Below are 27,014 nucleotides of genomic sequence, written 5' to 3'. Positions count from 1 at the left end.
AAAAAAAGCTGCATAGGTCTTAGGAAAGGAAACTGAGGCTTTGGGGATTCTTAAAGAGGACCCTGGTACGAGACCCGGGTTTGAGCCAGCTTCAAGACCTGACACTTTGTCCCTTACCTTTCCTCCTCAAAGCAACACATTAGCACCCTTAATGCTAGATGGGGTGCCCATGGGACCCCCATTTTGGACAGGTTTGTGCAAATGCAATTTGAATTCACCATGGCTGTCACTTAGCTGATCTAGGAGGCCCCCAGGGTGTCTGGGTCTCTAGAATAAACAGAGATGGTCATCCCCCATCAGAAAATCAGGGTTGCCAGGTTCCCTTCCAATCCCAAATGACAAAGGCAGAGAGTCCCTGAGAGATGGGAGACTGAGTGCTGTTGACCCTGAAGTGGGGGAGGGACGGCCTGGGGAAGGGGGGCCAGGGGTCTCTCTGGGAGGTGGCAAAACAGAATTGGGTGCGGTCTGTGTGCAACAAATAACCCAGCGTCTTGGCTCGTGGCCTGGAGGTGCGAGACCACCCACAGAGCCCGCCCTGGAGGCGAGCTGCTCCCGCCTGGTAACCATTTCAGCAAAGGCCATCACTAGAGGAACAATGTGAAGGCTCATAGCAGCCTGGGGCCTGAGACTAAACAGTGCCTCCAACACTCCTGACCGCAGAGGCAGCCTGTGAGAGGTTTTGTTGTCATAATGAGATGCAGATAAAGCCGGGCCTTGGTCGTTAATGCATGTGCCTCTTCTCTTCTTGTTTAGAGATCTGAGCGAAAACCAGATCCTAGGGATCCCGAGGAAGGCATTCCGTGGCATCACCAACGTGAAGAACTTGTAAGTGATGTTTTTTTGGTTTGTTTTTTTTTGGTTTGTTTTTTTTTTTTTTTTTTTTTTTTGCTTCTCTACGGATGTGGCTTTCTGGCCAGAACAGGGGTGAGGGACGGGACAGGAAGGTGGTGTCACTGTGCTATGTGCTGCCTTGGTGCAGACGCCTTTGAGACAGATTGAGGGATGTGCCTGAGTGGTTTCCAGGGAACATGCATCAAGTGCCACAACAGCTCCACAGAGTCCTGTTCCTCTCTGGTTTTTCAGCCCCAAGTGTGAGCACTAGAGTCCCGGACCTGGGTCAGAGCTTGGCCTACAGTAACTCTATGGCCTGGGGCTCTACTCAGCTCTTCCCAGGGTCATGATCTTCTGCAAAATGGGGATGATATTCTGGTGGGGGTGTTGATGCCAATGAGAAAGTGTGCTTAGTACATAGTAAGTGTTCCATAAGTGGGAGCCTTGATGATCATGACCATGATCCTGATGGTAAAGGGGTGGCTGTTACTAATAAGATATTGGAGAGGGCATTGGCACTTGTGTCCCAGGCTGGTGGGGAGACATAGCCAGATCCACTCACCGCACTAGGTGCTTGGTTTTGGGGGGTGTTTTTAGTTTTATTTTGAAGTAATTATTGACTCACAGGAAGTTTCAAAAATACTAGATAGGTCCATGTGCCCTTTTACCCCAGTTTCCTCCCAATGGTAACATCTTACATAACAGTATGATCTCAAAACCAGGAAACTGACATCGGTACAATCCACAGACCTTACTCTTCAGATTTCAGAGTATAACACACACTCATTTGTGTGTGTACATGCACATGCAGTTCTGTGTAATTTTATCACATGCAGATTCTTGTGCCCATTGATAGAGTCAGTGCAGAACTATTCCATCACTACATTTTTTTAACCTGCCAAATAACCCTTGCCATTTTTTGTCTGGTCTCCACTGTTTGCTGTTTAACAGTGAATCCTGGACCATTACTTTCACAAGGAGTGTGCCTTTCAAGTTTTCCACCCATACCACTGTGTCCATGCGTTTAGAGCATGTGTTGGGAGATGGTTTGTCTGGGCAGGCATTTCTGTCCACTGGCCTCCTACGCAGGCTCACATTCAACTTGAGAAGTCTTGGAGGAGGTTTCTTTAAAACTAACTACTTTAGCTATCAGCTTTCCTTATAAGGACTGCAGGGATATTAGTGTCCTGGGATGCTGATGATGGCTTCCAGATACAGGCTACCTGCTTCCCCTGTCCCTGAGAACTTACAGGAAAGCCTTTGGTGTTTAACATGCAAAGTACACAAGAGGGCAGAGGCATCTCAAGGTGAAGGAAGCCTAGGGCAGAGAGGACTTTGCAAGGGGATCCCACATAGGAAACTTCCCACTGCTTCATCTGGGGGCATTTGCCCAGAAGCAGGAGAGAGCAGGGTGGAGCAGACAAAGCCATGGAGAATGTGACTCAACATTGTACATATAAACCAAAATTAAGAGGTTGTGCTAATTAGCATCCCAGAAAGGCAAGGCAAGAGAGGAACTTAGAGATCCTCTAAAACCCCACAAGTCAACAGTGAGAAAATTGAGGACCAGGAAAGGGCAGTGACTAACTCAAGTTCAATAAGGTTCATGATGGTTGAACCCCAGATTAACATTTTACATATGTAAAGTGGTATATCTGTTCTGTCTCATGGCTCTGATTTTAAATGGGCCAGTTAACAACAACAACAACAAAAACATTGCAGTGATGTGTAAGCAGGGCTGTGTAATTACCAACTTCATTTTTGGTTCTCAAGAAAGTGATTAAATCTCATAGTGGTCCACGATAGTTGTTGAATCTGGGGGTTGTTGTTGTTTTCCTGTAATATGTCTAACTTCACAAAGGCCTCAGGAGCTCAAAGATTCAAGATTCTGCAGACACAGATTCCTGAATCACTCAGAAACTACTGTCAGACCCTCCTTCTCCAGGCCATGCATATATTTGTTACTCGAAGGCCTGAACTCAGCTCTGATCTTCTCTTTTATTTCTACCCAGTGTCAGCGTGTGGTCCTGGGGCGAGAGGAGGGGCAAATAAACCCACTGCTCAAAGGATGAATTAGCCAACAGAACTAAGTGTGTGTGTGGGGGGGGGGGGGGGGGGTGATTACTTTATACTTCTAATCAATTTCATCAGGATACATTTATTGGGCAGAACCTATAAGACCCAAAAGTATAATTTATATTCTCAAGTGGCTTATGGTAAAACTAGGGAGAAGAAACACATGTGTACAAGAGAGTTTTTAGTGATTTAACATTCCACATGAAAATTGGCAAATGGGGGGAGAGGCACCTGGGTGGCTCCGTCAGTTAAGCATCCAACTCTTGATTTCAGCTCAGGCCATGATCTCAGTCGTGGAATTGAATGAACCCTGCGTTGGGCTCTGCACTGAGTTGGAGCCTTCTTGAGATTCTCTTTCTTTCCTGTGCCACTCTCCCCCTACTCGTGCATGCTTGCTCTCTCTCTAAAATAAAAATTAAAAGGGTACCTGGGTAGCTTATTTGGTTAAACGTCTGACTTTGGCACAGGTCATGATCTCACAGTTGGTGGGTTCAAGCCCTGCATTGGGCTCTGTGCTGGCAGCTCAAACCCTTGAACCTGCTTTGGATTCTGTGTCTCCCTCTCTCTCTGCACCCTCCACCCCCACCGCTCGTGCTCTCTCTCTGTCTCTCAAAAAATGAATAAATGTTAAAAAATATTTTAATAAAAAAATTAAAATTTTAAAAAAAAAGAAAAAGAAAATTGGCAAATGAATGGCCATGATGCACAGTAAAGGCTTGAGAGCTCGGAGAAGAAAAATGGCTTTAGGGAGTCTAGCCTAAAGGTTAGAAACATAGCTTTGGCAACCTGATAGATCTAGGTCTGATTTTCAGTTATTGTGCATACTGAGTCTATGAACTCAGGCATATTACTTGATGCTTCTGAGCCTAGATTTCCTCACTGTAGGATGAGGATAAGAATTGTACTTAACCTCCTAAGGTTTTTGTGAAAGTTAACAAAATAATGAGTATGAATAACTTAGTACTATGCTTGGCACATGGGACATAAAGTTCTAGCTACTGTTACTGCTGCATTTCTTTGTTGCTGTTATAATTGTAAAGACTTTACCTGGGCCTAAATGATGATTGGAATTCACAAAGTCAACAAGGCAAATAGTATGTGCAAATACAGAGGTAAACCTGTATAAGGTGTATTTCAAGGACACAGGCAGAGCCATCTTGTGGAGGTGTGGGATTGTGAGGCAGAACAACAGGTGATAAGATCAGGAAGAGTTGGCAAGCCTTGCCTGAAAGGTATATGGATTTTAGATGTAGGTACTGAGAATGTAGATGGCTTCCAACACAGGAAAAGTCATGATGAAAATATTTATTGTGGAAGAGGAGCCTAGGATGGGAAGAGGTGGAAAAAGGAAAGGCTGGGGGCAGGAGATGAGGCTGAGTCCAATGTAAGGGGTCAGGGCTCATGCTTGTAAAAGAGAGCAGTCAGAAGTGAAGGAGGAACCAAAGATGCCAATAGGGGCCAAGTCAACAGAAATGGGCAATCAGTGAGGTATTAGTGGCTGGGGGAAAAAAACTAGAAAATGATGAGTTTCAAGCTCAGATGATACAAGGAATGATGGCAAAGCTCCATAGTCATTCATCGTTGCAGCCATCAAAATGTTTTTTGAACCTACTAAATGCCAACTCTGGGGGAAGCCATAGGAAGTAAGATACAGAGATCTGTGAGATTCTTAGAGCTTCCAGTCCACGAAGACTGAAAGGCCAGGAGGAAGAGCCAGACATGAAGATCATAAGTTGGCTGTGAAGTGATGTCAAGTCCTTCCACGGGCTGTGTGGATGGAGCATCTTCTGTGTGCTTGGAAATTGGTGAGCCTGACATCCCATCCTCTTGACCCTGCTGGTGAAATGACTTTGGTCTTTGAGCCACAACCATGTCTACAGTCCCCATCTTCCATGGTTTTAATAAGAGGGATATAGGTGAAATAATCTTACAGCCTTAAGAGAAAATATCATGTGGGTAATTGGAGATATAGGAGCTGAGCTGAAGAGCAAGTTCAAGGAGGGAAAGCATCTGCCTAGAGGTGATAATTGAAGTTATACATTTAAATATGCATTGGTACATGTAAAATAGAAGATGCTTTGCAGAAATTAAGTTTGTATAAAACCTATTAAGGAAACACTCCTCCTCCTACCAGACCTCAATTACCCACATGTAGATAGTCTCTCTTGTGACAAATTTTAAATCTCAGGAATGTACATCCCTGTCATCAGTCTGTTTGAGAACCCCCTCCCATACCCCCATCCCCAGCCTTCTCTACTGCCTTGTGTGAGCTCAGGGAATATAACACTGTTCTATTCCTTAAGTAACATAGGAATAGAAGATAAATTACTGGAATATCAGGCTACAAAGTGACAGTAATTGGGCCTAACCATGATACCATATGTTAATAATAGAAAGGGGGTGCCTAGGAGGTTCAGTCAGTTAAGCATCCAACTTCGGTTCAGGTCATGATCTCACGGTTTGTGAGTTTGAGCCCCGTGTTGGACTCTGGGCTGACAGCTCAGCGCCTCAAGCCCACTTTGGATTCTGTGCCTCCCTTTCTCTCTGCTCCTCCCTTGTCTCACACTCTGTTTCTCTCTCCTTCAAAAATAAATAAACATTTAAAAAAGAGAGAGAAGAGAAAGTCGAGGATTATCTACTTTTTTTTTTTATAATTTTGTAGTTTTGACATGGATTTTCTTTGCTTGTCCTGACATTACCCTTCAAGAAGGAAGAAACTGTGATACATCCATTTTCCAGATGACAAGATTAAGTTTTGATCAGTGTGTCATTTGGCAAAAGTCAGCAGACAACAGTTGGGCCTAGGCCTCCCCACCTACCCTATCCTTAGTAACAGACCCAACCAGGTTTTAGACACTGTCCATAGACCTTTCTGTCTACCCAGATTCCTCTCCCCTCAGCCATGCTAGCAACAGGAAGAAAGGAAAAGTAACCAAAGAGGCTGCTAGAAGATGAAGGCAAAGAGGCAGGTGTGCAGCTTTTATCAGAGCCAGAGGGCAGGACACAGGTGGTGTTTGAACCCAGTGGGAATGGGTGCTAAAGGGACTTGGCATCCTGCCCCAGACCCAGCCAGGCAGTGGAAGGAAATCCCTAATTGCTTCCTGCTCCTCAAGAGAAGGGAGACAAGGTAATTAGCTGGGGATACCACTCTATGCAATTACTAAAAGCTGGTTTTATGGGATGGTTCCACTCTGTTGCCTGTCTGGAAGAGGGAGAGGCGGTATATTTAAAGAGAAGCAGTCAGCTGGACAAACCGATCTGGAGAAAGAACTCTCAGAGAGACCGACCTGTAGATAGAGCAGCATTTAACACAGCGGTAGCAACTGCCTCCCGTTAGCAACTGCCTCCCGTATGCACATGCCATAACAGGTTACGGGACAAAGGCATAGTGAGGGAGAGAGAGAGATAATCAGGAAAACACAGAGATAGGGAAAAAGGAAGAATTGGGAAAAAACAGAGATGACAAGCCACAATCCAACAAAGCATAAGAAGAAAAAGACAAAATCCAGTACAGATTGTTTTTTTTTTTTTTTAAAAAAAAAACGTCCCCTTGCCCTATCTTTCTCAGCCGTTGTGTTTTCCTCTGTTTTTCAGTTTCTATTTGCGAGGACTCTGTAGGACATGCATTCCAGAAGGGAAAATCAATAAGCCCTGTCTCTGCCAGCTAGTGGAATTTGGAATTGACGGTTTCAAAACAAAGCTGGGCAGGCGGCCTTTGTGTTCTCTAGTTAGTCTGGGTTGCCGCACTGCCCGAGTCTGCCCTCCTGCTTCCTGAGATTAATGAGGGCTGTCTCCGCCCGCCCGGTGAGCAGCCAGTAATCTTGTGTGAGGGTGAGGGAGGTGTGTGGAGGGACATGAAGCACCCATCCGCTGGTAGCATCCCTGTCTGCGAATCTCGGTGACCATTCATTCTGTCATTGTGCCTGGAACAGAGTTCACGCTCCTGGTCATACCCTGCAAGGCTCTACATGGCTGGGCCCTCCCTCACCCACATCATGCTTCCTGTGCTCCGTTTCATCCCTTGAACAACCCAAGCTCCTTCCCTGCATGGGACGCCAAGCCCTTGGACCTCTGTAGGGTCAGTTCCTTCAGATCCTATAGGTCTCAGCTTGAACATCACCTCTTCAAAGTAGCCTTCACTGACCCACCCAAAGCAGCTCCCCCAGCCCCCACTGTCCCTCCTCTCTATCCCATTACCCAGTTACATTTCTCCAGGGTACTTATTGCCCTCTGAAATTATCTTGTTCATTTATTTGTCAACCTGTCTCTGTATGTCACACAGAATGAACATGTGTAGGCAGGGACCCTGCTGCCTCTATCACCATGGAATCCCCAGTGCTTCAGCGGTTTGTGGCAGAGAGTAAGGTCGACTAAAATGCATCAAATCAATGTTTGTTCATTCATTTCTCAAGTATTTGCAGTTGACCTATTACATATAGGAAATCATACATGATCATTATAACATTTAATATGAAAATAATATTATAAAATAACGAGATACCATTCTTGTACTCCAACAACTCAGTCGGATGAGGGGACAGACTAGTAAATGAGCAGTTGCAGAACATGGGCCAAGACTCCATTGGAGGTAAGGATGAAGAGGTGGGAAAGCACCCAGACAGGCCTGATTCTGGCTTCACTCAGGAAGTGACATGAGTTGGGTCTTGAAGGATGAGTAGGAGTTCATGCAAGGGAAGGACTTTGCAGACAGAAGGGGAACCGCATGTAAAAAAAATCACCCACCTGTGCAAAGGCACAAAGGTGTGTGAAAGAGTTGAGGCTTGTCAGAGATTGACGGCTGGAAAACGAGCAACGGAGGCAGTGGAGAGAGATGAGGTTAGTGAGGCAGGGAGTTGGGGCCTGAGGTAGGGAGGACTTCGAATGTCATGATCCATAGCATGAGATCCATGGAAGGGCTTATAATAAGGGAATGGCAAGATCAGATTTTAATTTAAGAAAGATCATGCCGGTGACAGTGGGGAGGACAGACTGCCAAGGGGAGACTCAAGTCCAGTCACCTGTGGGGATACTTGTGCAGTTATTAAGAGATGACAGGGCCCTGAAGCTGGGCTCAGTGAACCCAAAGAGGGAGCAGCAAACTTCAGAGACCTGCAGGGACTGACTGGGTGGGTGAATTGAGTGTGTCACCAGGGCCTAGCAGGCCAGAGGCAGAGGCGGCTTTCAACACAAGGCATCTCTGCCAACTTGTACCCAGGAGTAGTGCCTGCCTCTTGTGAGGAAAGCCATGCTGCCTTTGGAAGGTGGGTTGGGAAATCTGCTCACAAGGGGGCACACTGATACTGCTCTATCACCTCCCCAAGGTACAGCCAGTTTTCCAGCCTTTCCTCCTTTGCATTCGTGGCTCTGAGTATGTCAGGTTCAGAAGTGCTGATGGAGGAAGTTGGACTGGACCCCAGTCTGCTAAGTGCTACCCAAATAAGCTGTCTTTAAAAAGGGATCAGGGGTTCCTGGGTGGCTCATTTGGTTAAGTGTCCAACTCTTGATCTCAGCTCGGGTCTTGATCTCAGGGTCATGAGTTCAAGCCCTGTGTTGGGCTCTGCGCTGGGCATGGAACCTACTCAAAAAAGTGGGGGAGGGTCATGGTCAGCCCACCTCCCTTTCTTCCTTCCCTTCGTTTCTTCCCTTCGTTTCTTCCCTCCTGCCTTCTGTCTGCTTTTCCATCTTTCCATTCTTCCTTCCAACATTCATTGAGCCCATACCCTTACCAGACCTGAAGCAGCTCCTAGAAACAAAAAGATGAGTAAGACATTGTCCCTGTTCTTGACAGATTTCATCTTCAGAGGGAGGGAAACATATATAAATTCTTCCCTAGAGCACTCCTTCTTATCTGTTCCATGGCCAGCAATGCAAGTGCTCAATAAATACCAGTTGATTTATTAAAGTAAATCCACTGAAATGAGAAAAATAGTAGAAGACACTGGTGAATTAGATCCCATTAGTCTGGAAAAGATATGTTACTGGGTTGTCCAAAGGCAAGGAGGTGGTGGTGGTAAGTGCCCCGTCCTGGAAGTATACCTGGAATTGGCAATTGTGTAAGTGACAAGTAGAATCCCTTCCTGGCAAGATCACACAGCTTTATAGTCTGTGTTAGCCGTCCTCTATTGGGCTTTGCATATTTCTTATGCTCACTCTAAGTTATAACTGTCTGCTCAGTTGTCTTTCTCCTCCAATGGCCTGAAGCTATGTAGACAGAGAGGTCAAGTCTGTCTTGTTCACCGTCTGTTTGTTTGCAAGAGTCAGTCCTGTGCCCGGCACCTATGATAGGTGCTCAAACAATGGAAATGAATAAGTGGATGACTTTCAGAACAAAAAGACTCCAGCACTTGAAGAATTACTAAAACCCTGAATGAAAGAGCATGATTACATCTGGGAACAAAGAAAAATTAAAGCAAAGCACCAAGAACCACCCAGAGAAACCCTCATGTTTTTTTTCCCCCTCAGGATAATGGAGCCTGCTATTCTGACTCCAGCACTGAAATTTACTATCTGGAGTATTTTCATTTGTGGATAATATTCTTTTTTAACTCACCCCAGATATGTAACCCTCCCTGCCCCGAGCATTAAATCCACAGGAAATAAAGGGTTTAAACAAGCATGTAAAATAGAATCTCATCTTTCCTGCACACTGGCAAAAGGCATAGTGATTCTGGGCTCCTCAGAGTAGGGCTTAGTGGTCTTATGAGAAATTCACCATCGGGCTGAGCTTTTGCCTGGAGATTTTTAGCTCTAAAAAGAAATGAAAGGGTGTGATCAGAAGAGTCAAGACGAGTATTTACAGTAAAGATTACACTTTGAGACTCTAGTAACTATTGATGTTCTGACTCTTTGTCTCATTGGAGTCAATGTAGTGTTTTGAAAAGTATGAATATAAGGTATAAATGGAAAGTATGAGTTTTGGAATCAGGCTTGATTAATTTATTGTTTATTATTATTATTATTATTATTATTATTATTATTATTACAGCTTTGCTGCTTATGACCTGTGTGGCTTTGGGCAAGTTACTTAACCTTTCTGAGCTTCAGTCTCCTCACCTATAAAATGGGAAAATACTAGTGAGGAGTTAAACAGGGCAAGTATGTCCCTTACCTGTATGAATAATAATGCTTTATCATTTGCCCAAAGCCTTCATAGGTATTATCTTATTTAATTACCACAACAGTCCTGCCAGATCATTAGGGAAAAGTTTATTAGCCTCTAGGTATAGATGAGGAAGTTGAGGCTCAAAGAAATGCAGGAATTCTCCCAAAGCAGCAGAGCTGGTCGGTGGCAAGGCTGGGACAGGATCTCAGGATGCATCATTGCTGTTCTGAGAGGTTAAGTCAGGAAGAGCTCTGAGATTTGGTGAGCATGGAGTGATGTCTTGTAGGAAAACAGCAGGGACAGATCAGTGGGGAATGTTGTGAAAGCATTTCTGGCTTCCAGCACCAGCCAAGACCCTGGGTAGGAATAAGCTGTGATGGTCACCACTGGGAAAGAATTTCTGAGAAAACCAGCAAGAATGTCTGAAAGTGTGAGTTCATTTTTTAATTAATAGACTTAATTCTTTTAAGAGCAATTTTAGGTTTACAGAAGAATTAGGCAGAAAGTGCATAGTCTCTATACCTCCTACCCCCACACATAGTTTTTCCCGTTAACATCTTGCACTAATGTAGTGCATTTGTTACAATTGCTGAACCAATATTGATATACTTGACTAAGATCTGTAGTTTATAGTAGGGTTCACTCCTGGTGTGGGACGTGGGTTTTGGCAAATGTATAATGATACATATCCACCTTTGTAGTAAGGTGCAGAATAGTTTCACTGCCCTAAAAATTCTCTGTGCTCCCCCATTTATCCCTCCCTCCATTCTCTCAAGCCCCAGAGTGTGAGCTTTTAAATATACAAGGAAATCCCTTCATTTTTCACAGCCTTTCCCAATGGCTATTCCCCACAGCTATTGCCAATATTTATTCAGACCCAAACAGCACAAGTCTTTTTTTTTTTCCTTCTTTGAGAGAGGGTAAGTGACACCCTGCAAGTTTAAGTGCCATAGAGAAAATCAGCAAGAAAGCCAGGACCAGTCCCAACTTCCCCACCCATAGCCTGAGGTATGAGCATTAGAATTGCCTCCGGACAGCTCTCCTTCACAGAAGACCTGTAATTCAAAAGACCTGCCCAGGCTTCATGTTCTGTATAGACACCGCATGAACTCTGAGGGTGTTTCAATAATGGTTGAATTCTTAGGTTTCCAAGTGAGACTTCCTGGAGTCAAATGAGCCCTGGCTCTTACCACCTATGTGATCTTAAGCAAAATATGTAACTTTCTTAGTCTTGGTTTCCCATTATGTTAAGTGGAAATAGTACCCTCATCATAGTGTTGTTATGAAGATTAATAATAATTATTGCTCCTTTATCTCATCTCTGAGATTCTATTTGAATCAGACCAACACCTCTAATGAACTATCTTCTCCTCCTAGACAAAATACTTGCCTGAAGAAAAAGCGTAGACTTCCAGTGTTCTGCTTCAGACTCTTAAAAATAGTTAACTTCATCACGCCTTCTCTTCTTCCTTCCAGTGGGGCTGTCCTGTTCTGGTCTATGGCTTGTAATAGGCAAGTTACAAAATGGGTCAGAGAAAAAGAGGTGTACCTTCCCCACCCTGATCCCTCTTCCTGTACCCATCAAGACACAGAAAGTACCAAAAGAGCCCAGGGGTTCTGGTCTCAGTCACAGCTTTCCTGTTAACTGCTGCCTACTTGTGATGGGCTAGTAATGGCTCCCCAGAGGTGGCCACACCCTAATCCTGGAATATGTTACTATGTACCCTCCATGGCAAAAGGGACTTTGCAGATGTGATTAAATGAAGGACCTTGAGATGGATAGACTATCCTGAATTATTCAAGTGGGCCTAATATCATCAGAAGGGTCTTTATGAGAAAGAAGACACATACTGAAAGCAGAGGGAGAAAGACCATGTGATGCAGCAAATGAGGACAGAACCACTCCTGGAAAAGACAAGGAAGCAGATTCTCCCCTAGAACCCCCGGAAGGAACACAGTCCTACTTACATTTTGATGTTAGCCCGGTGAAACTAACCTAGAACTTCTGACCTTCACAATGCTAAGAAATTATATGCATATATTAAGCCTCTAAATCTGTGATAATTTGTTATGGCAACAATGGGAAACCAGTACTGATACTACACTTAGGCTGCTACTTAACCTCTTGGTCTTGGCTTCTTCATCTGTTAAAATAAGTAATTGGTGTGTTGTGATCAGTGGATTTCAGTGTGTAGTCTGAGACAAGAGCCTACAAATAAAAAGTTACTCTTAAAATATGTTCTTTAAGGGGCACCGCCTAGGTGGCTCAGTTGCTTAAGCGTCCGACTTCAGGTCATGATCCCATGGTTTGTGGGTTTGAACCCTGCATTGGGCTCTGCGCCGACAGCTCAGAGCTTGGAGCCTGCTTCGGATTCTGTGTCTCTATCTTGCTCTGCCTGTCCCCCACTCATATTCATATTCATTCTCTCTCTCTCTCTCTCTCTCTCTCTCAAGAATAAATAAACATTAAAAAAAATTTAATATTTTTTTAAGTTTATTTCTTTATTTTGAGACAGAGAGAGAGACAGAGAGAGCATGCATACACTTGAAATGGGAAGGGGAAAAGAGAGAGGGAAAAAGAATCCCAAGCAGGATCCCTGCTGTCAGCGTAGAGCCCAATGCAGGGCTCAGTCTCACGAACTGTGAGGTCATGACCTCAGTGGAAATCAAGGGTTGGATGTTCAACCGACTGAACCACCAAGGCACCCCTAAAAAGTTATTTTTAATAATGATAAAGTTTTAAATTCTCCCTTTTAGACTTTGGTGTTCCACATGAGATTTTGTATAGCCAAGAGACCTACTTTAAAAAAACTTGAAAAATCACTGGACTGGATAGATGATCTTTCAGGTAGGTTCAGATTGTAAAGTGTAATGATTCTTTCAGACCATCATCCATCAGAGAGGAGCTAGGTTGTGTCATTTGAGACAAAACTCAGCAGCAGAGTCAAGAAGCCAGGGTCTGGTGGAGACCAGCAGAAAAGAAGATCAGAATAATACCATATGTCAGTGTCTGGAAACTGGTTACCCAGGTTGAGGGTCTGGGATAGGCTCACCTTCAGAGAAAAAGAAAAGGTAATGTTGGATGTTGACTGGGAGAGATTTTCTGGAACGGGGCTGAAGGTCTCTGAAATCTTTGGGGCATCCTTGTGACTGGTTACAGATTTCTGCAGCAGGTCTGAGTTCAACCAGCTTTCCTGCACAGCCTCTCTTCCTACTTGCTGCACCAGTTAGACTGGTTTGCATGTCAGGGAAACGGCTGCTTCAGGAAAAAGGATTCTTTAAGGACTTGGAGGACAGAAGACTTGGTCAGCCACAGCGCTCAGGAAACATTTGCTAGATAAATAAAGAAGTCCTTTGTGCAGCGGGTGAGAATGGTGGTTTTCAGAGCCTGAGAAGTCAGCCTCAACACTCACACACTGATGATTACGGGTGTGTTATTGGAGCTGGTGTTTCAGAGTGCCTTGTAGTATCAGAACTGACAAATCCACATGCACAGCGCTTGCCACGTGAGAGCAGAGCAGTTCTGTGTCCGCCACCATCGTTCAGCTCTGTAAGGGGACAGTGTGTTACAATGTGTCCATTTAGAATGACAGCCATTATTTGCCATTGTTAACAATCTTCTTTAAAGCCGTCTCTATAACCAGCCCGCAGGCGCAAGTGCCCAAAGCTAAATGACTTATAAATGCCAGTGATCAGCTCTCAGGTACTGTGTCTGCCAGGAAAACTACCTAGCCAGACAAATAAGTATCCAGTAGATAAGATTTGGTTTATACAGCACACGGCCCAGCAGCAGTTCTGAGATTTTATAGCTAATTAGCATTTTATTATGGAAGTTTGCACTTCTTTTTCTGCTTTCTGAAGGAATACCATTTCTTGGGCTCAGCAATGAGGTATATGTGCTGAGATCCCTCTAAAGCCTGTGACTTAACTGAAATGCTTCTATCTACTCTCCACTCCTTCACAGAATAAACAGAGGCTGGTTCAAGAAAGGGGTAGTAGCTTCAAACAGACACTCATTGTTCTTAGTAACTAATAAGTTCTTAAAGAACCCTTAATCTGATTAATTTCTATCTATTATCTCACTTAATGCCCATGACAACCTTATGATTATTATCCCCAGTTTACGGATGGTAAAACTGAGGCACAGAGAAAGTGATAAATCGCAGGGTCATATGCTAATAAGTGGCAGAACTGGGACGTGAACCCAGAGAGTGTAAATCTAGCACCTGTAACCGCTATGCAGGGCTGCCAACACTTAGAAAGAATTTAATGAAAATCAAAACCAATTAAACACATCCCACTTCCAGACAGGTTTTGTTTCTTCTTTGTGGAGTTTCAAAGATCTATACATTTTGCTGGAGAAATCTGGATTTCCAGCTTCTTTAGAAAAATCAGATGTGTTAATATTGGACGCTGAGTCCTGCATGGCAAACAGTAGACTGAAGCTTCCCTCTTCGAAACAGTGTGCTCTCCTGTCCCCTGAAGGCCTGCTTCCCCGGTCTTGCAGGCTTCTGAGAATCTCATGGTTGTTTACGGCCATCTCTAAGGAAGAGTCACCGATCCACCTCTTCCCTTAGCAGGATCTCCAGTCTCCAGGGGTTGGCAGTTTGTGCTTTGCTCCTTACGTATGCTACTTCTGTTCCCTGAGCCTTCATTTCCTTTTCAGTAAAAATGAAGATAATAAACCCTTAACCAAGCCATACATTTTCTCGTAAAAGTTAAATGAGAAGACAAGTGGAAAGGTCCGAAGGTAGAGCTTGGCACAGAGTAGATCCTCAGTAAATATTAGTATTCCGCACCCCATTTCCCCACGTTCTTCTTCTTCACCTTCACTGATGCGAGGAGAGATAATCCCACAGCTGGCCTATTGGCATGAAGGGTTGGAGGAGATGGAGGGGTTTGGGGACTGGGTTGGTTGTCTTGGGCATTCTCTCTGTTCCTGTATCTTGAAGACAAGCCCTTCAGTAGGGGATTGTAAGCTCACATACCAGGAGTATGTTGATGGACACAGCCTGAGCACTATTGAAGAAGTGACCGGAAGTCGTAGGCACTATGGCTAACTGGAGAGTGAGTGCTCCAGCACATGCATATAGGCCCACCTTTAACAATTTTTTTTTTCATTTTCCTAAAAGAAGCAAGAAATTTAGACTTCTGTGTAAAATCATCTGATTTCGAGATGCTGGCATCTAATGCAAAACTCTTTTAAATACTGAATGTCCACACTGTGCAGGCTAAATAACACCACCTGTGGGTCAGATTCAACCTCAGATATCTGGTGCCTCCCACTCCCTGAGGAGAGAGCCTGCTACAGGAGTGGAGTGAATGGAAGGTTCTAGTGGTTTGTCCCAAAGCCCCATGTGTCAATAATTTGATCCTTGCTAATGTGTTGGCAGGCCACAGTGCCATAATTCCTTAAGCCAGTTAAAGTCCACCAGTTTCCAAAGGCCCTGAGAGAGTGACTCTGATAGTGGCAGTCAGTATGGCTAGAGAGGGATAAATTTGAGAACAGTAGTCCTGTAACCACATCACACAGATCACTGCTAATCATTCTGAGCAGAGCACTGTCCCTGGACTTGAACTTTCCTTCTGACCACAATCCATAGTGTTTTCAGGCCGAATGCCCTGCCAGGAATTGGGTTTTGCTGCATCAGAGTATGGCACTGGCCCATTCCTGAAGTGAGTGACTTTGCCATGCTTCTTTCAAAGTCACACCCCAGTGGTCATCTTCACTGAAGCATCCCAAAGCTTCCAAACCTCGAGGGACTGACACATTCTTTAGCTTGACTCTGGGTTATTTATTTGGATAGACTGTTTACTCAACACATGCAGATCCATCTGTGTGCCTCCACTGGCACCAGCATCATCTCAACGCTGTCATTGATCGCCTGTCCTCTCAGGGCCCATGAGTCCTGTAGCCCCGCCTCCTTCCCCTCTCCCTAGCCAACCCCCATAATTTCTCTCCGTTTGTTTTTTAAAATCATAATTGTAAAGTAATCATTGCCTTGCTTCATTATGGCCATGTGTAATGTCTCCCAAATGTGACATGATGACCCCCTGCTTCCAGATCTGGACCTCATTAAGAATGCAGATTCCTGAGCCCTGTTAATGACTAAATGCATCTTTATTTCTGGTCAAGTCCCTAGAATCTGCATTTTAGCCCACTCAGGGCTGATTCTATAAGGTTTAAGAACCATGGCATGCTGGATAAGAACTTGGCAGTGACATGAGAGAAATCTGGGTCTGAGTCCCAGCCTTCCCCACTGATCTTAAGCAAGTTGCTAATTTCTCCGAGACTTTTTTTTTTCCATGGAGACTAAAGGCAGTGCCTGTAGAACCCACACATAGTGAGCACTTCAAATATGAGTTATTATCTCATGGAATTGTTGTAACAGCCCAGCGAGGTAGGTGGGATTATTCCTCTTTTCAAGATGAAATTTACACTCAGCAAGGTTCAGCAGTATGCAGAAATCACACAGCAGAGCTGAAATTTGAACCTAAATCAATCTGACTCAAACAACTAACTATTCTTAAAACAATAGTATGAAGTCAGTCCAGAATTAAAATAAGAACTAGGGGCCTGGAGCATAAAGGGTGGGGATCCAGCCTTGCTTGGGAGATGTCTGTGAGAGGCACTGGTTGTGGCTCCCATTGACTCCTTTGTGTCTAATGCCCTGGCCTTTGTTGCTCTTAATTTGTCAACCCCTTGGAATGTTGTCAGTGGAGGAGGTGCCCTGTCCCGACAATGTATTGGAGAACTGGGAGGGCCTCATCAGGATGGAACCCAGAGAACAAAGCCTCCTTTCAGTTACTTTGAGGCCTTTGTCTCCCCAAAACAGTGTAGAGTGGAGGACCTCTGGCTTTCTTTGGAGCCTTTCTGGGCTTCTCCCTGTGAGTGCCATACAAGCTGGGGGATGAGTCTGGCCAGTTTTAAGTTTATGCTGACTACACTGCACCAGTAAACTGTGACCCCGGCGGCTGGGCTGTGAGAGGTTTGCCATCTGCCTGAGGCCGATATAATGCACACATCTTGTAGGGAGAAGGAAAAGGGCATCTAAAAAAAAAAAAAGATGTCAAAACTCATCATGCTTCCTCAAACTTGGTTACTCCATGAGGATGATTTTTTACCTATGGTGGGTGGTGGGAAGGTGAAACCCACTACTATTGCTGTTAGGAAAGAAAAAACAGCTTGAGATAAGGAATTAAGCTAGTAAAGAATCTAGTTAATATATCATTAAGACTTCTTGTAAAATTAGGTTACCAAACCATATGTTCTCATTTTTTTTAAGAAGTGTAATGAAAGGTACATTTAGAAGTATGAATACAGTTTTATGTATGTGCATGTTCACATGAGAAGTAAAGCCTGAATGATATAAACCAAGATGCCAACAATGGTTATCTGTAAACGGTAGGCATTTAGGTGATTTTAAATTTTTAGTCAATTTTATCGAGGTATAATTTACTACATTAAAATGCATTCATTTTAGCTATACAGTTCAATGCATTTTGACAAGGATATAGTCCTGTAACCATCCCCCAAAATGTGCTTTGTGTCTGTATACAGGCAGCCCCCACTCCCCCTTACCCACACGTCGACCCTGGCAGACACCAACCTGCTTTCAGCTACTAACATTGAGGAGCTGAACGTTCACATAACTGGTCTCATACAGTGTGTTGCCTTGTGTAACTAACTTCTCTCACTTAGTATAATATTTTGAAATTCATCTTACGTTGTATTATCTATTGGCAATCTGTTCTTTTTTTTTAATTTTTTTTTTTTAACGTTTATTTATTTTTGAGACAGAGAGAGACAGAGCATGAACAGGGGAGGGTCAGAGAGAGAGGGAGACACAGTATCTGAAACAGGCTCCAGGCTCTGAGCAGTCAGCACAGAGCCCGACGTGGGGCTCGAACTCACGGACCGCGAGATCGTGACCTGAGCCAAAGTCGGACACTTAACCGACTGAGCCACCCAGGTGCCCCCATTCTGTTCTTTTTGATTGCTGAATAGTACTCCGTGGTGCGGATAGACTACAATATGTTTATCCATTCTCCTCTTGATGGGCATTTAGGTTGTTTCCAAATTTGGATTATTATGAATAAAGTTGCTATGACCTTACACTTACATTTTCATTTCTCTTGGGTAAATACCTAAGAGGGAGTTTGTTTTATTTATTTATTTTTTTACCTTATCTATTTACCAATATTTCTACAGTGAACATACATTACTTAACAGCAATCAGAAGAAATACCAGAGTAGTATATACACCATATCCTGTTGTTTTAGAAAGGTGACATAAGTTGGGAAAGCAAACCTTAATATATTTAAACCATGGCTGTCTTGATTCCAGGGTGGTACATCCAACTGCTCCCTATGAGACTTAGATGTGATTAGAGAGATTCTTGAGTGCTTGCTAAGAATTCATGGGGCACTGAACTGGCAAGGATGTTGAGCAATATTTTACACTGACAGAGGGAGTGTCACCAGTATAACCCCCTTAACGAGCAATCTGGCAGCCACTATCAAACATGAAAATATGCATACCTCTCAATCTATCCTTTTAACTCTGATGAATTTGCTTTAAAGATAAACTTGCACAAGTCCCCAAATGATGTATAGGTAGGCGTCATTTGCAATGAAGATGTCTTGGAAGCCACCTAAAAGCCCATCAGTAGGCCACTAGTTAAATGAATCATGGTATGTCATTCACTGGACTGTTACAGAGTAGTTACAAGCAATGAGATTGATCTTTGTATATGATACAGAACAGCATCCAAAGCTGATAAATGAGAAAACAAGATGCAGGAAGGTCAGTACGGTTTTTGTCATTTGTGCTTTTAAAACCATATGCTTGTATTTGTTCTCATATGCTCTTCTATATGTGAGGTATTTGTGGATACATTTATGGGAAACTCTAATAGTTGCTGCCGGGGAAGCTAAGTTCCAGAACAGGAGGGTTAGGGCAGGAAGGGTATTACATTTCACTCTAGACTTTTTGATGCCCTTTGACCTTTTCTTCATAATGTGAATATATTTACATATTTAAAAAATTGTGGGTTAAATCCATCTGATCTCAGCCCAAAGAATGGGAGCTCTCCCATTTCACTTGATTCCGTGGTATGACATAGATAATAGAGAGTGCTTTTCTGAGCAAGAACTCACAAGACTATGAGCCAGCCATGCCCCATGCCACCTGTCTCTGTCAGTTGACCCCCCGTAACTGGAAACTATGATCATTACCATTTGCATAAGTACAACCACATTGACCCACAGTTCTGGCTGCCAGTTTTGAATGAGGGGAATTATTTGTATTCCATAGGCATCTCTGATTGTGGCCTTGACCAGCCCTGAGATATCTTTCAACAACGAATCACCAGCAGCCAACCCCATGACCTTTGGAAAATGAATTTGTCCGCCGTTGGGCCGGCCCCAGTTCTCTTGCCCAAGTAAAATGTCAATTAGATCACTCGCTGAATATCGCTTTTGTCTAGTTAAGCATATTCAGCTCACAAACCTGCAAATGTTTGCTTGATTCCTTCTAAAAAAAGATTCCACACCCAAGTTTGAAGTGTGCTTCTGGCTCTGTGTGGTCACTGAAAGGAACCAATGTATTGATTCATTGGGAAGATACAAATATTGAGTCATTATTCAATTGTCAGGCAAACCAGATGGTATGGTGTTGTGAACAGCCTGCATTTAATTTGGGTTTGTGAACACTCTGGTCTCATGGCATGGGGGTCTTCTGTACAGCGTTTTTCTCCTTCACTCCCAGCCTGCACTGCTATCTAAACCACATGAATGAAGAAGATAAAACCCAACTTAGATGATCTTTAGGAGTTATAGACAAGAGAGAAATGAATGGGGAAGAGGAGAGGGCTGAGCAAGGGAGATTCACCCCAGAACCATAGAGCAAGAAGACACTGCCAGGCAGTAAAACCTTAATTAACTGTGACCAGTTTCTGGAATCTTCTGCCCTAGACTCCAGCACATTTCACTGGGGTTGAAACACAAGGGGTTTTCCTGAAATTTCCTTAAGCAGAATATCCCTGCCCACATTCCCTTTTATCTGCCTTTTACTGCTCATGCCTTATTTTAAATAGCCCAGGGGATTCCTTTGGTCCCGAGTCAGCCTTAGGCCTGTTTTTCAGCTAAAGGGAAAATATATAGACCACAAAGCCAAGATTCTGAACTCGAACTCTACTTTAGAAATGGTCCCATTGTGTCGTCCAGAGAGAAGGCCAGTCTCCACTAGTTACATCTCTCATCCATAGCCCATTAAGCGATGTTCTCACTGTCAATAACCAGCTGCTACTGTTTAAAAGGGCTCATCTCTGCCCTGTACACAAAAATCCCAAGGGCCCCAAGCTAAGGACTTCTTCTTTGAATTTTGAGGGGCTTCCTTACTGTGTGTCTCAGAGGTTAAATGGTTGAGTCAAGCCTTTCCGGGTCCTCTTCATGTGTCTTGGGCCATTTTAGAATGAGCACTGGCACTCAACTTTCTTTTGGCTCCGCTCTGAAATTCCTTCATAGCATTTGCACCTTCCTAGCAATTAAGATGGCCCATGTGCAGTTGGGGGAACCTGCTGTCAACCAGTATAATTGAGTTGTGAATGTGCAAATTTTCTCTGCTGGATTGTTCATCACAGAAGACGAGCCTTCTCAGTAGACTATTAATCCAAATGCCTTTTCTGGAATCAGCTTCTTAATGCAATTAGATTTCCTAAAATGAATTCCTTTCTTTGCCCATTTTACCACTAGACAAGTATGAGCTGTGCTTTTATAAAAAGTGGTTTGGCTAGCACGCAATTCCTCTACTGCAGCCAGCCTCTCTGCCTGTTGAATTGAGGACCTGAAATTCAAGTGGCTCTACTTAGACTCCTAGACTTAGCCAAGCTAGAAAGGACTTGAAAACGCAGTCTACACGTCTCCTTTTTTAAGAGGTGATGATTTAACTTGTCCAGAACCATTCAGACAATGAGCAGGAATTGTGACCAAAACCTGGGTCCCTTTGACCTCTGCCTGGATCTTGGTTTGTAAAGGTGGGTGAGTGATAACACAGGGAGGTTCAGTACCACTGGGAAAATAGTTCATTGCTACTCAGAGCCATCCTAGAAATGAGAGGCGCACCATGCAGGGAGAGCCACATAGGGAAGCACCAGAATCAGGAGGCAGAAGCAGGAGCAGAGGGGAAGCAGAGGCCTGAGCCTTGATTGAGGTTTGCTTGGGAAAGGCAAGTCAAGACAGGGTAAACACCTTAGTGTGCCTAGTTCGAATCATTCCAGTGTGCCTTGGGGTATGGGGGCTGTCCCTAGTGGTCTGCTGCCTAGCCCTGGGTGATTAAGACAAGGGGATATTGGCCTGGTATGTGAGAGAGAGAAAGAGACAGAGACAGAGAAAGGCAGCTGTTGCAGGGGTGGACTCAGGATCAGGTGGTTTGTGTATGAAAAACAGGCTCCCCGACAAGTTGTTTACTACCTTCAGGAATTAACTAGCTCTGGGAGAGGCCATCTCTCCTCAGTCAGCAAGATTCCCCACCCCCCCACCCAGATGTCAAACAATCATAAAATGCAAAAAAAAAAAAAAAAAAAAAAACCATGATGGCTATACCCCTAAGTCCCTGGGACTCCAATCCTTTTTAGCCCCCCACCTCCTCATCATACTTGAAGCCCTGGATTTGAAAGGGCCTTGGATTGAAAGGATCAAGCATCCCTGGATTCTAGGGGCCTTCAGACTTGACAATACAATTTGATCATCATTCACTGTCTTATTTTTTTCATTCGTGTATCTTATATCACTCTTCTCGTCCCAAGTAGTGTGACCTAAGGAGTTTGTGATCAAGCCCTGGCTATTCTGAAAGTTATCTTAGGATTTAAAACAATTATTTCTCTCTGATCCTGTCTGTCCTTTTCTTTAAAAATGATGGACTTGGACTGGATGGTATCTAAGATTGCTTCCAATACGAAATTCTACGATTCTATGGTTGTCCTCACCCAGAGAGCTGGAATCTCCTTTGGCAGGGTGGAGGGCCGGTCATAGTAGGTGATATTGTTAATGACCTAGAAGCAAACAGTGATGCTCTGAAGTTAGGGGGATGGAACAGTAGGCAGGTAGATGTTGCCCGAGAAATAATGTTACAGTTTGCTATCAAGGTGCAGAAAATAACTCGAAGGAAGAGAGCTCATTAGGACTGAAAGTCTTGGCGATCCCATTCCCTTTCTCCCCCACCTCCTCCTGCCCCCACTCCCGAATAAAACAAAAAGGTCATCTTCTCCTACACACACACACAGATTCTTTTCTGAAATATGTGGGATGCATAAAATAGCAAATGCCGTCAGATCTCAAGTTGGGCAAATACAGAGACAGCATTTTCAGTCTCATTGAAAAGTAGTTGTCAGAAATATGCCATTCATTCAGAGTCTCTAAGTGCTCTGTCAAGCTTTAACTTGATTAAAATTGAAAACCACATTGCTTGAAAACCAAACGCAAAATCGAAATCTCTTTACTCGGTGCTCTTAGATTCTGAAGCCTGGGCTTATGGATTATCCTCAGTTAATTTATGCCATCTTTGTGCCATACATTAATTTTGAATATATTTGTTGAAAATTTCCTGTAGCTTGCATTTATGGTTGTCAAAGGGGCTTTTATCTTGAAAAAAATGGTGCTGGTTTTAATTACAATTCTAAATAGCTTCATAACCATCGTGAACCCTGGATTTACATCATCTTTATGACAGCCACGCAATTCCCGCTTTATTGATTTTGTCATTTGCTTCATTACAGTTAATGCAAACCTTTTGTACAGACACAATTCTGGTGCTGCGCTCTTCTTGGAGGGGTTCGCATAGAACATCATGACCGAAGGAGACCCCATCCCTCCACCCCTGCTTCCACTGCAGTGCTGACCAAAGGAAAAATCAGGACGGGAAATAGTTCCAAAGTGGCTATCCATCACAGACAAAGGAAACCTTAGCTCTGATTATCCAACCCTTTCCTCTGATCCGATGGGTTCTGACTTTTCTGTTTTGAAGTCCTGTGAGGTGACATCGCTCACTGTGGAAGGACTGTTGGGTTCACCCCACCCCAAGCCACACGTGCCCTCTGTTCAGAGAAGACCTGTAGCAGCGGTGACCGCCTTCCACATTTCACACGCGACCCTGCTGCACCCAGTCCAGCCAGGGGCAAAGGGGCTGAAGCGTATTGGGATGTAAATGTGTTGTGTCCTATGCTGAGCTTCGTCCCAGGGTGTGAGTACCCAAAGAGTGAGTGTGGAACCTAGGATGGAAAATTGAAACCTTGGCTGGTGAATTTGAAAAGGAATTTTTTAAGGGAAAAAAAAATAGAATGAGAGAGCTCAGGGAAATGTAAAAAGACACGAGCTTATCCATTTGTATCCATCAGGCACAAGCTTCAGAAAGCCAACAGCAGCTGAGGGAACAAAGATAGGTCCTGGGCACCCCATAAGTAAGGGAGTTTCTTTGCGGCAATTTGTGGACAAAGGCCAGGACACTATCTAGGGGGAGTTGGGACAGTTGAGAAAACAGCACTTTTGACCTAGGAATGAGCATTTTCCCTTTCAGGTCCAGCTTCAAAGGACCCTGCTTTTCCCAAAGCAAGGGTTGTAAGAGAACTGGCCTTTAGGCAGGATATAAAATAGGGTGAAGTTACCAGAAAGAGCAATGTGAGTCCAAAGATCCTTTCAGGAGGGGAGAGGGGTCCCATTTCTAATGTGCTTTAGGGGCAAATCCAGGAAGGTCCTAGATGGCTTGTCTGCCCTGGGACCTCCCAGGGACTTATCAGTGAATCACTCAACTGGAGGGTGTCACCAGGATGGCCTTGTCCTCTTCTGCCTTCACACACTGTGTTCCCACTTCTACACTCTCACTTTGCCAGTCCCCAATTTCATGGGGGGACTCTAGCCTTAGCTTTCTGAGGCCACTCAGAAAAATTAGTGAAAGCTTTTCAAAAGTTGCCTCTGGGACTAACAGGATGGGAAAAGATGCCGTTTCTGACCAGGAAGAAGAGACGTTTCACAGAGATGAGGTAGAAGGAGCCACAGCAGCCTGATCCCTTATTTCTAACCCCGTAAACATGCAAAAGCTTGAAAGAGCAGGTCTTTTTCTAACTAAGAAATGCTACGTGAATCTCAACCCGTTAGTTAGGCACTGTTGTGGCCTTCTAAGCTCAGTGGGTTTCCCGTGGAGCATTTTGGCAGAAGTTAATACCACTTTTTGTTCATTCTTGTATTTTTTTTTCTAACCTGTTCAGACCTCCAGGGCCCCCATCCTAACTGCTCCAGGCAGAGGAAACTCATATTTGCATTCTCAACATGCTGCATTAAAAATAAAATCAACTCCTCAGATAGTACCTGTAACAACAAAATGAGAAAATTCTCATGTGAGGACTTCAGGGGCTGGATTAAAATTCTGCAGCCCTGAATATCAGCTCTGGAGGGGTGCACAGAAATCATCTATTTCACAGCTTTGTTCTACTGATAGGGAAATTTTAGCCCAGAGAAGTTAGGCCACAACCCAGCAAGGTCAAAGATCTTTGTCATTTGATTCCCAAGCAACCTTTATTTTTTCCCACTCAACCATACCATCTTAGATAAAACTGTACTGCTGGCAAATGAGTAAAAGAAAATCATTCTTTTTCCTTTTTCCCCTAGCACGGTACTTCTTATCCTCAGTTCTGAAGTGTAAGCCATGCTCTCATTTCCCATTCCTGGAATCAGGGAGGAATTAGAAGCTGATTTCAGGTTTGACATGACCAAGTGGCAGTAACCACAGTGGAAAACCAGAAACCTTCAATCCTGACGTGGAAGCTTGTTGATAGAACTGGGCCTCACCATGCACCCGGGTGGGAACTGTTTCAGTGGGGTCCCTCTGGCTTCTAGCCCTTTCTGTCCTCTGTTTTTCTGGCCTCTTTCTTCCATTCCAGCTTGTTTAGTTTCATTCAGCTCCCCAAGACCATGTGGCTGCTCCAGAGTCCAAGTTAGAGAGGGAAGAGTAGGGAAAATGAAGAAGACTCCCCATTTCTACCCAGCCTTCATCCTCCTCTCTTTCCCCAGGAGCCTTGCCCGGGGCTCCCAGAGGCTCCAGCAGAGAAGAACTTCTGGTCAGAGACACTTCTCTTTCTGCGCCAAGGAGAAGATCATGGCCTCCTTGCTAGCCTTCTTAGGGGCACTAAAGAACCAATCTGAGGAATGGGAAGAAAGAAACTCAATGCAGCCTACTGAGTTATCTGTGCTGGGTACCAGTGGAGAAGAGGGTGCAGTGGTGTGGACAATACAAACTAGTGGCCAATCCCACAACATTTTATATTTGACTTGGGAATTGAGCAAATGATCTCTCCCCCTTGCATCAAGTTTGCCATCCTCATTCTCTTTGCTTAAACTGTTTTCTTCTTGTTGTTTTTATTTTTTTTTTGTTTTGTTTTGCTGAGTGCAAAGTGACAGGTAGTGTCCCCAAAGCCAGCTAAGAGAGTTTTTAAATTTGCTATAAATAATCCCCAAAAGTAGGTGGATTAAGTCTCCCCATGTTTCTTTCCTTCCTTCTCTTTGTTCTTCAGATGCCAAGATCCTTCTTTCCACGTGAGGTGGAATTGGTTTGCCTCCTGATGGTACCTAGTATGAGCTCTGGCCCTGGGCTTCCTTGCCTCTGTGATGATGTCACAAGAAAATTATCGTCACAGTGTGATGCTCTCTTAAAGCTCCTCCCTGCCACAGGAAGAGCAAGCCCCTCTTTGGTGGGGGGTGCAATTCACATAACAGAATTCAACATTTTAAAGTATACACAATTCAGTGGCATTTAGTACATTCACAGTGTTGTGCAGCCATCATTTTTATCTAAACCATTTTCATCCTCCCAAAAGGAAAACCCATACCCATTAAGCAGTTACTCCCCACACCCCTCTTATCCCCAGTTCCTGCCACATACCAATCTGTTTTTCTGTTTCTGTAGATTACCTGTTCTGATTATTTCACATAGAGTCACATAATATGTGTGCATTTATGTCTGGCCCTTTCACTTAGTATAATGTTTTCATACTTTCTCCATGTGTATTGCAGCATGCATCAGGGTCCCATTCTTTTTTTTATGACTGAATAATATTCCATTGTATGGATATGTCACAATTTGCTTACCTGTTCATCTTCTGATGAACATTTGGGTTGTTTCTGCCTTTTGGCTATTGCAAACTGCACTTCTATGAACATTTTTATACAAGTTTTTGCTTGAGCAAGTTTTTAGTTCTTTGGGGCACACACCTAGGAGTAGAATTGCTGGGCCATCAGATAACTCTATGATTAACTTTTGAGGAACTACCAAACTGTTCCAGGCTGCACCATTTTACATTCCCACTATCACCGTGAAAGCCTCCCTGTTTCAACACATCACTTTCTAGCTTTTTGATTCTAGCCATCCTAGTGGGTATAAAGTGGTAGCTTGTCGTAACACCCCCAGGGTTGTGTACCATGTACTTCCTGTGTGCCAGGCACTATGGGGCAGGTGCAGCTGTGAGCAAGACAGACCTTGCCCTGCTCTCCCATTGCCAGTGAGTCCAGGCACTCATTATTCATTAAAAGTAATGGTAATGAAAAAAGAAGCCAGCCTTTTCCTAGAGTATTTCAGTTTGGTGCATTAGCTGGATTGAATGTGGTTATCAGCACTGCCCATGTTGCTGAGTTTTGGTGCCCCCTTTTTCAGCAGTTAATTACAGGGACCTTGATGTCCCATTACAGTGAACTTACAAGACATATTTTAATTGGCTTCTGCTGCCACAAAGACACCTTTGAATGACACCTCACTAATGGCCACTGACCCTGCACATCCCAGTACATGACCTGGTTAGTACTGCTCAGTTGTTTCAGGTTGTACAACTTTAGAAGACAAGCCTGTGTCACCACTGGGGAAGGCCATGTCCAGGAAAGATTGATTAAAATCTGTGCAATTTGCCAGTTGCCTGGAGCAAAGAGAGCCATTTCCTTGAATGTGCCTCAACCTTGCTCAAG

General features: G+C 44.0%; 1 protein-coding gene across 1 annotated transcript in view; it reads left to right on the top strand.

Moving 5' to 3' along the window:
* The window catches only part of SLIT3 (slit guidance ligand 3), a 593,034-nt gene that overhangs the window by 402,262 nt on the left and 163,758 nt on the right, over nt 1–27,014 (top strand). Inside the window, exon 5 of the mRNA XM_019450253.2 lies at nt 754–825. Within this exon, the coding sequence (XP_019305798.2) occupies nt 754–825 (72 nt within the window). The remainder of the gene's footprint in view (nt 1–753; nt 826–27,014) is intronic.

Source organism: Panthera pardus, unplaced genomic scaffold (genome assembly GCF_024362965.1).
Source record: "Panthera pardus isolate Hobbes unplaced genomic scaffold, ASM2436296v1 HiC_scaffold_2, whole genome shotgun sequence".
Classification (NCBI taxonomy): domain Eukaryota; kingdom Metazoa; phylum Chordata; class Mammalia; order Carnivora; family Felidae; genus Panthera; species Panthera pardus.
Note: the sequence above shows the minus strand (reverse complement) of the source record. Positions and strands in the feature narration are given on the sequence as shown.